This window comes from Actinia tenebrosa, unplaced genomic scaffold (assembly GCF_029948245.1).
Source record: "Actinia tenebrosa isolate PJP-AT-01 unplaced genomic scaffold, QUT_ActTen_1.0 PGA_scaffold0__85_contigs__length_37466705, whole genome shotgun sequence".
In the NCBI taxonomy this organism is placed as follows: Eukaryota; Metazoa; Cnidaria; class Anthozoa; order Actiniaria; family Actiniidae; genus Actinia; species Actinia tenebrosa.
The window spans coordinates 5,815,084-5,825,719 of record NW_028292569.1 but is presented as its reverse complement, the minus strand read 5'-3'; the positions used below and the strand labels follow the sequence as shown (position 1 = coordinate 5,825,719).

General features: G+C 36.0%; 1 protein-coding gene across 1 annotated transcript; it reads right to left on the bottom strand.

Annotated features, from left to right (window-relative positions):
• Positions 1-2,961: 2,961 nt before the first annotated feature.
• On the bottom strand, positions 2,962-4,703 carry LOC116293939 (uncharacterized). The gene is made up of 2 exons (XM_031701444.2): positions 4,397-4,703; positions 2,962-3,607 (listed from the first exon to the last, which is right to left on the bottom strand). The coding sequence occupies exons 1-2, from the start codon at positions 4,590-4,592 to the stop codon at positions 3,339-3,341; spliced, it is 465 nt and encodes a 154-aa protein (XP_031557304.1). The 5' UTR covers positions 4,593-4,703; the 3' UTR covers positions 2,962-3,338.
• Between the last annotated feature and the right edge of the window lie 5,933 nt (positions 4,704-10,636).

The following is a 10,636-nucleotide window of genomic DNA, read 5'->3' as shown; positions in this document are numbered from 1 at the left end:
TTGGCGGGAAGCTTAGAGCGTGCGCGCTTTCTGCGGATTTCTGCGCGATTGGTGTAGTGTTTTCTTTTCCTCATTTCTGATTGGCAGAGAATATGCATGAAAAGAAATGGACCCTTTACACTTGATTTCAACGAAAAATCTTGGTATTAATATTGTGTTTTTGCTTTCCACCAAAAGGAAGCGAAATCCGGAAATTAAAAAATCCAACTCCCATTGAGTAGCTGCTCATTGTTTGGGAGCTGATGACACACAAAAAGTACACATGTACAATTTGGAATAAAAATGGAAGAGTTCCTTTTATGATTTGCAATTGAGACGCTATGCACGCTTACATCAGTGCAACGGGTAGCACCTTTTGTCTAGCCCCAGGTAAGATGGGTCGCCAGGATGTTTTTGCTCCCCACCGCGGGCTCCGGCTCAGACAGAAGGTCAAACAGACGGCAACCGGGGCTTGTTTTTATCATAATAACAATATCCCCGTCTGTATACGAAATGTTTTATCTTTTTATAGCTCGATTTAACAAATTTTCAAGTCAAAACAACAAAACCAGTAAATCCAGTTTCCTTTGGCTTACGGAGTTCCTGTGCGCATCTACTAAAAATGCGTGACAGGCTTCCCAATTCCCGCTCTTGTTGTTCACTTCCGTGCGCAATGATTAAACCATTTTCATATGTGTTAATTTTAAATCAACTCTGACTTTTGAACCTTGTAATTAGTTACCGCAAACCTAATGACACGAAAAATGTAATTCCCCTCGATTTTGGCTAACCACAAAATGTAATGGAAAATTACTTGACCTAACTACGTAAACAATAACCAACACCAATGTAACGCAATCTCACTTACAGCTACATCTTGCTTGTTTCCAGTGTTCTATGCATCTCGAAAAACGAAAAGAATAAACAATACGAATTTAGGGTTTTCATCATATAGTTATCCACTTTGCAGGTGTAAATGTAGAAAGGTACAATATACGGAAATTGACCTCTTAAAATTGTTTGGATTTCTGTAAGAGGTCTTGCACACCAAGGAATAAACACCTTCCTAATAAAGGACTTTGGTCAATTTCATCAATAGTCAAAATATATCGGCAACATCAAAAGCATTTACAACAGAAACATTGAATTAGGACATAGTTACTATGATTAGAGTTAGGAATTAGGGCAGTGAAGTACCAATTTTATCTAGCTTCCACTCCAAAGACCGACCTTTGCCCGGAGTCTCTGCGATCGATTGAGCAATTTCCGAAGTGTTGACAAAAGTGCATTCTGGAGATCTGGCACTTCAGCAAATTGCATCAAAAGCGAGTGTACTCTTTACATTCCACTCCATATAAACAACAACAAAAGTCTTGTTTAAGAAGGCAGACTTTGTCTGAATACTTGCCAACTCTACATGATAGAAAAATACTGCTCAAAACTCAATTTTTCCATGGGGGCCTGGGATATTTCATTCAAGATATAAGTATTAACATCTGATATCTATAAGAAAGTGTCTTGGGGCTATCAACAACGGTGGTCCCGGTTGTCCTCCTTCGGTGTTAAACAAAAGAACAGTGACCTCTGATTCCTAATTTTCCCAGGTCCATTGGTAAGATTTATCTTTAAAAAATTTATTTTTCGTTCCTTCAATTAAAGAAACCTATGCAATATCCATGACGCACACGTTCCTATTTTTCGTTTTTCGTTTTTAAAACGTAAGTACATTTTCCCCCCAAAGCATCTGAATATGCAATTTTTCTGGTCACACGGTCAACAGGAAACCATCAGTCAACAAATACCGGAAATGAATGAGAAAACGGAAACAGCAATGTTTACATCGTCCATACCAACGTTGTGACGGTGGACTTTAGACAAGATAACGAAATACCGAACATTTATGCAAAGATAAATATTGTCTGGCTGAATATAGCTGCAAATTTTTTCTCGTCATGTTGATTTAAAAACATGCGGCAGGACTGACGCTCTCTGGATTAAAAAAATATCTATAAAGAACTTATTTTGCCTCACTTTAGCTATACCATTAATTTTGTATGGTTTTTAAAAGGTAGTGCGTGAAAGAGACACCGATGACATCATGGTATGTTTTCACTTAGTGCTTGATTTGGTTTCTTATCGAGCTAAATATTGACCGCTTCATACTGTCAATGTTTTGAAAATGATAGTATTTGAATAATAGCGCAACAAGTGCTTTCATAATGTATACTTTAAGACTGCAAAGAAGGCCGGTTTTCAATTGATGCATATCATGGACATTTGCATACTGCCACATGTCTGTACCCACTCACTCGAAAACCTTTGCTCTGAATATACATAAACACAGCACAACAGGACACTGCGTTGAACAGCGTGACGCTTGTAAACTTATCCTTCCGCAAGTCACTCTTTGCCATTTGATAAAACCCGGCCTTACTTTTGGATAACATAAAATCAATTTCGTCTTTAGGGTAAAAATATTTCTTTTGATTTTTTTATATACATATAGCGTTATCCCGCAGAATTAACGAGTTTTATTCTAATTATACTCATGCACTTAATTCATTAGAAAAACAAACCAGATAAATCTTAAAAACAAGGAAAAGGCGCCAAAATCTTTTGACTTTGCTCTCTATCCAGGATACTTTGAACTCCAATAAATTCCTACCACATTACGAAAGGAAAGAGCGTGCCAAAACGTTTTGTCAAAAAAAATTCCTCTCATTCCAAACTGTAAATTGTTAGTCCCAGAGGACTTTGTACGCAAACAACTTGCTTTTATACATATTGTACAAGTCTTTGGTTTTCAATGGCGCAATGAAAAAGCCTACTTACAAGCTCCAGCGACTGCTTTAACCTGCTATAAGGTGAATAAACCCCCAATGTGAAAAAATTCATGCCTAAATTAACTCTTGAAGTCGGTTCTTGTATGTAATTTTATACCTGGCACCCGAGGACAAAAAAATTTATGTACTGACACAAAACTTTTGGTACTTTGAAACAGATTAGTTTATTACATCTCCTATAAACTTTCCGTCTTTTAAGTCAAAAAGCCCTTTATATGTCGGACTTGGAAATAATGATTTACAAATTAGACATCATTTACAATATATTTTCAACTATTTTACAAGCCTTTACAATTCATATCTATGCAACTTTAGGAAAAACTTAACAAAACTTAACCTTTTGAATACAATCTCAAAAAAAATTATATCTTTTAAACTAATAACTCAATGGAATATATAATAATTATGTTGTTGTCAAATGACATACCTTACGGGGCTGTGTAATATACACAAGGGACCTGAATATACATATTAATGTTTACAACGTAGTAATGCTATATACCACACTAAGAAAAATTATAATTCGACTGAAGATTCTGAACCCCTACTTCTTTTTCTCGACGCCATTTTTCTCTGCCCACTATTTTTCACAACATCGTCTTTTCTTTTTTCGTTCGACGAAGGCGACGTAACTAACAAAAATTCCAAATATGGTTGCGATAGAATTATTGCAGCTTGTATGGAGAGTACTCGTTCTTGATTTTTAACGCCGTCAAAAGTATCCCAATATATACTATGCTCCCATAAATGTTTCGTAAAGCATACTTTACTTTTGTATAGCTTTCCTGTGGAAAAAAATCGGTAAAAAATGCAAGTTAAGACGTGTCGTCTAAAAAAAGATCGACTGACGAACTGTCAACAACAAACAAAAATTATATTGTCAAAAAAAATTTTTTTAATTATTTACGTTAGTTTTTAGAAATATGAGTTTCAAAATCCTTATACATAGATTAAAATTATTTTATTTCTTAGTATGAGGTGATATCTTAACGGCGCAAGAAAAAAATATATACTAGTTTCAGTTATGTTGAAGCGAAACACGAGGCTTTCTCTCACATGACTCGCTTTAATCGAACAAAAATTCGATAAAAATTACGCACCAAGATTTAGCATCAAAACAAACGATTTTCAGAAACAGAAACTCGTAAACACTTTTGTAATTCAAAAGATTTTAAAATAACAAAGTAATTTGAAAAAAAGTTATAAAGGAACAGGCGAAAGTTACGGCCCGCGTTTGTTTATCCAGCTAAATAATTTTCTTTCGTGTTCAAAATATTTTCAAAATATTTGTTAAAAATAGTATTGCCGTTTGAATGGCCAAAAATATACTCCAAGAAAGTTAAGAAATAATTGTTCAGCTGAAGTATGAAATAAAATAACCGCTTTAAGCCGAAACAGATTTTTGGGAAATATTTTTCTACTAGCCGGCGAATTTAATTCAAATCGTGATGTAAACATGAGTGATGGAGTCGTAAATGAATGAATTCGGTACGCCACGTTTGGCGCGTAAAATATCCACTACAGTCTTAAAAATTTCCTCAAATTAAAGAAATACTCCAATAGCTTTTACTCACCACAAATAGAACAGTTTATATCGTTGCCTTCCACAGAATCGTATTCCTTTAAAACCTCGATAACGCCGTCGAGTTCGAGAGTACGGCTGCCCGGAGGAGTTGTAGAACTCCAAACTTTTCCTGCAGTAAAGCGAGCTTTCTTTCCATGGACATCGATATCACTGATATCTGTGTGTTGTGAATCATATTCTGGCATATTTTTCGTAGAGTTCTTTGATAGTAATACGGATAAAATTCAAGCACTTTACAACTTGGTGGGTGGGTCGCAACAAAAAAATTTTTTCTTCCTTTTACACGAGGTCGCAAAAAATAGCTATTTGCATTTTGACAACAACAACAGCGTAGGTTTCAGGGGGTGCTGATTGGTTGATTAAACAATACATTGAAGTACAATGGTAATACTCTTCATTTCCTCGCTTGCTGATTGGTGGGTTTTACTCGCAAGTCATGTGACTATCGAAATGAATGACTTTTCCCGCGTCCACACGCATGGCTAAACATAAATGGCGCGTAAAGTCCGCGTTGCATTGTGGATCTGATATAACAGCTGATAGAGAGACAAAGAAAGTTTCCTGTTTCGTCGAAGTGAAGAGCCTTTGAGAGGTAAAAATAGATCTGAGTGCATGTAAAATTTATGCAGGAATATAATCTGGTTAGATTTAATTTCAGTTGAGTTTGCAATTTTGCCAATCACGAGTTATTCACGGGAAACTTTACGTTTAGTCACTTTCGAGGTTGTTTTCATACGTAAATTCATACGTTTTTAAACGCAGACAGACAAGACAAAGACTGACTGGTGGTGGAGTTATACTTTCTTTTTAAACATCCCCTGTTCATCATCAATCATTTTTTCCCCCACAGTGTTATAATCCAGTCAATTCAAAGAATTTCGACGCGTGTTCCAACTTGGGAAAATTTATACGATCCAGGAAATGTTCACAATAAATTAGATTAAGCACGTGTTCCAAGCCGGTGGCTTTAGTTTTACTCGTACAGAACAAAGAGGAGTCGCCCAAAAGGAATTATTAAGTACATTATACATTAACTCCTTGAATAAAACCCCTATTTTTCCCCTTTCGTTTAAGTAGAAAATTTTGATTACTTTTGAAAGCTGAGGTCACGGCTTATTTGATTATCCAAGAACCATAATTTGAACAGGAACTTAGAAGAGATTACGATGAAGTGAGAAAATGCAAAAAATGAAGAAAGGCATTCATTGTCACTGTTTATATCTCTTGGTGGTGGATTGTTGGGGTGTGACGATTCGCATTCACTTTAGCTAGTCAGCTTCGCATGGCACCATGCCACCTTTGTTAAGGAAAATCTTTACTACGAAATTTATGTATTTGGGCCCAAAAATATTATTAAAATTTCCTTGTGGAAAATTGTTATACTTAAATGACATTTCTTTTACTTAAGAAACAAACCAGACGCTCATTTCGTTTGATTTGGCTGGGAATTGAATTATACGAAACACAGCAACCAAAATAAAAAACTCCCAAAATGTTCAAATAAAATTTGTTCTGTTCAAAGGTCAATATATGATGAAGCTGAGCAATTTGAATGAAATTGTGAATTGGGGAAAACTAGAGATAAATAAGACACGGTTTTGTGGCGGGAAAATCGTAGAATAGACAAATATTAAAGGGTTTTGATTATTAAAAAGTGGTACTGAGCAGTGAGTAGGAAACTGTCTCGTACTAATATTATTATTTTTAACTCGAACCGAAGATTTAAAAATAGTCTTTGTTCGCCTTTAAAACGTCCAATTTCAATCGATACCCAACGTCGACTTTATAAACAACTTGTTACCCTGACTTCAGTTGTAAATATACACCGACTCTTGAAATTACACTCGTAAAAAAAATAAAATCCAATCTTCAAACCCACGCTTTCATATGACGAAATAATCTCAAAAAGCCCATTTATTTTGACTGAAGAATATTTCCTAAATGTGATATTTACATTAGGTTGATTATTATTTAAAAAACCTGGGCGTCCACGTCAGAGACTTCAGACGTTCTTTGTCTGGGAAAACGAAATCTGCATACAAATATCCAAGTAAGAACTCCAAACAGGTGCGAGGTATTGACCAATAGAAATCCTCCCACACTAATTGAATTTCTAGGGCCACCTATAGAGATCAAAAAGGGCCTCACCGCTCAACCAATTGGAGAACCAACATATTTTTTTCAAATCAGTTTTTATCTTTGTGAATGTGGTCATGAGCTTTGTTAGATTCGGTGAGACAGCTTGTGGTTAGAGGGGAGTCGTCATGGTGAACGATAGACGGCTCCACAGGTGCATGGAAGTCAAAGACTGAAAAGCTATCAGTGAATTTATGAACAAGTAAACAAACAATTAGACTTAAAAGGCTTAATTATGATAAAAGGACCTCACTTATTTTTAATCAATATTTGACTATCATGGTTTTCATTCCACGAGACGTAAAAATTAATCGAAAAAGTATCTATATTGAAAGCAATATTGACTGCGCAATAGTCAAAAACAATTTCACGGGTCACTTGATAGACGACTTCATTGAATGTTTGGGCGTGGGCTTGTATTTTTTGTATCATTGAATCCATGTTGGGGGGGGAGGGGAGGGGGTTCATGCAATCTTGCACGTACAAAGCCTAAAGACAAGAGAATGTCAGTACGTAGGCTACAAGAAGTTTGCAAACAGCTCCCCAAGTTCCAAAGACATCAAGTTTCCAATAAGCAAGATGCGCGTGATAGATTGGATGAAAGCTTCTGATTCACTGAACGTGGTTATATTATGTATTAATGTCCAAAGATGCTATATTGAGGTTTTTATTAAATATCTTTGTTGTTATTGTGATGAGCCGTCGGCGGCAAGGCACGTTACATTTACGTTGTAAATGTACGCCTTAAGAACAGTCAAAATAATCAAATTAAATATTAAAGGCAGGTCTTCAGTATCTTATTATATCGCATTATTTACATACAGTATTTTGTTTAAATGGACTTTTTTTAAACAATTTCCACTGTTTTCATTGCTGCTCGTTCATCGAGAGAACAATCGCAACAGGGAAATCGGGCAATAGACTGCCATCGATCAGATCAAGTTACTTTGATTAACGGCAGTATATTGCCCTATTTCTCCCTCGATCAGCACGTAGCAATGAAAATGGCGATAAAAAAAACCAGAAAGGTCTGGACCGATTAGACCTGCAGTGCACTTCGACCTTTGGCATTCAACTGGAGTAATGTTCGTCCCCGCCCCGTGGGTGGAGCTGTTTAAGATGTACTTTGAATCTCGTTGCTGATCCTTATGCGAAGCGATGAATAATTTATTTATCGAGGAAGAGCCCTTTTAGAGGTTTTTCACGGCAGCCATGTTTGTGGTTGGGAGTAATGCAATAATTTTGCATGACAAGAAAATTTATTTTCCAAAGGAGTAAATACCATTCGTTTTGCCCCCGAACATGCCGGCTGCTATGACGTCACATGAAAAACCTCGATAGGGAGCTGTATTCAATAAATTAAGTATGCATTTATGTGTCTATGTATGTAGTAAAAAGATTAGCAACACTAACAAAATGAGGAACAATACTAAAAGTAAATGTACAATAAAAATAATAAAATAAAATAAGATATGTAAACATTTTCGTGAGATTTTTCATGTGAATAATCATAAAAACAAAAGGAAAAAAGAGAGAAAAGATTAAGACTAATCCTCTTTAAAAAAAGAATTAAACTACGGAAAACTGGAATTACACCACATTGAATACATCTCTATTTTTTTATCCTTACAATTCAATGCTACCTACCTAAACCGATTAAACTCGGTGAGGACACTCACCGAGTTTAATCGTTTAAGAGGGTACACGAGTTTTTTTTTTCCAGATTATTTTTTCCTGAACTTTCTATTATTTCCAACCCTCTTATAAAATGAATCATTGAGTTCAAATAAGCCGATTACAATGAGCATTTCCAATTGATTGGCTCAAGGGAAGATTTACATCGTGCAATTTAATAAAAGTGACAAAAAACTCGAAGTGCTCACGAGTGTCCTTACTGCAAATATGTGTAATAAGCAAGAAACGTTTTTATGCCCCCTACACTTGATCCAAAAATCTACTCGCGTTTAACCAAGCATATTAACACGTCATATCTTGTCGTAACCCAGTAATTCAAAGTATTTGATGTGAAAGACTAGGTTGGTTAGTTGAATAAACACCAGAAGCATTCAGAGTTGATTCAGAGGAGATTCATTAGCGAGTCAACAAGGCGGCTTAATACGATACAACACAACATAATCTTGTTTATAATCCCTCAAAGCCAAGGATATCCGCGCCGTAGGGATACGAACCAACGTGTTGGAACTTACAACAGATTATATATTAGGGAACGTACGTTTTCAGTAAAAATTTAAATAATTTTAAATACTATTTTAAATCAGGGTCAACCTCTGAAACCTTTTTATTTTAACGAAAGCCTTTCTTGTTGACTTAATAGGTGTGTGTCACGAGTTTCTTACTGAATGAAAGGGAGAGGGCTACAATCATTTGAAAAAAAGTTAAATTCTACCCCCCCTCCCCCCCCGAAAAAAAGTAACTTTCCTTATTGAGAAGTGATGTTAGGACGTATGGCGTAAGCGTTTTTCTTAAAGATTCTGATTTATCGAGATCTCTGGCTTTTGATTGGTTTAGGGGAAACTGACTTTATATGTTCTCTTATCCTACGAGGGGTTGGTAATTATAAGCTGTTTTGGTGTTTACAACATTAAGCCAGTGATGTCACGTGATGTTGTCAATCACAAGGGACATATCCCATGATGCTCTTCTCGCGTAATGTTATCAGTCAAAGGGGTCTTTATTTTAAAAATTTATATTTGGCATCATTGAAGTTTTACATTTTAAAAAATGTCCTTGAGGCAAATTTAAACGCTATGCATATGTTTAAGGCATGCAGTGTGATGTCTGGAGTATTGCAAAGTAAGTGGAGTGGATGGGTGGTGCATGATTAATGACTGAAACATGGATTAACACGGTGCATATATATTTACCAAACGGCCGCACGCATTCTAACTTCAACGTGGGCTATCAATCACAGGCAATATAAAACACGTTATTCTAGCATAAACAGAAGGGGGAAAAGAGTAGAAACCTTGAAAAATGGAGGAAAAAATATGATCACGAGATGACGGTAAGGTCGCTGCATCAACAAGACCACACAATGATCTAATGCGGACATTCTTTACTTAATCAACACGACTTGATGTTGTGTTGGAACATGTTGGTCTTGAGATAATAGCACGACCATAAATACCCCGATAGATTATCATTCAAACACCTCGCCGACGACAACTTCTGCTTATCATGGGATCTGCAAGGTCGAGTTTGGTCACGTGGAATTTGACACCCAGCACGCAATCATTCCTTCGGGATGATTTGGATATTTCGAGTATTTTTGCTGATAATTCTATTTTCCTTTTCTTGGGCTTTCAAGAAGGACAAAAAAGCGTGTTAAATCGAAAAGAAGGGGAAAGGAATGAATAAGGGGAAATAAAAAATGGTTCTGAATAAGGAATTACTGTTAGAAACTAACAATTGATTGATTATCAATTAAAATTAATTGGTTGTGAAATGAGTTAAGAGATGCTCAAGTAAAAAGACTAATTGTTTATCTTATGAAAATGAAATCAGACAATCTAAGACTTCTTATAGTACAGGCTGTAGATCAAAGTAATAGAAACCTTTACGCAGATGAAATCTAACACTAACGATCCTTCCCCACCCATCCCCTCACAGTAATGCAAAAAAATTAAAATTAACGAGTAGTGACATCTCCCCTCCCCCCACAGTTATTCAACTGCGCTGACATCTTTAGCTCGACAATTGCAAAGGCAACAAGGCTTTCGCATGACGCGATTCATGATACCCAAGACTTATGATAGGATCGACTCCCCTTAGTTACCGTTGCTATGTCCCACAAGCTTAACAAATCATCTAGAATATCTCAGAATTTAAAGCTCTGATAAATTGTTTCAATAGCTTACTGTCCTGCGAAAAGAATAGAAAATTGTCTCGTATTTATTGTATAGTATTCTTTAAAACAGATACTTTAGTTGTTTGTGGGACAAGATTTTAACTCCACTAGGAAAACTGCTGCAAAGGTGATTGGTTCGCTATTGTCTGAATCGGAACCATGAATAGGAAGGCAGAGAACAATGGACAATGCAGTATCAAGTAACCAACCAAAAATAGATGAAGC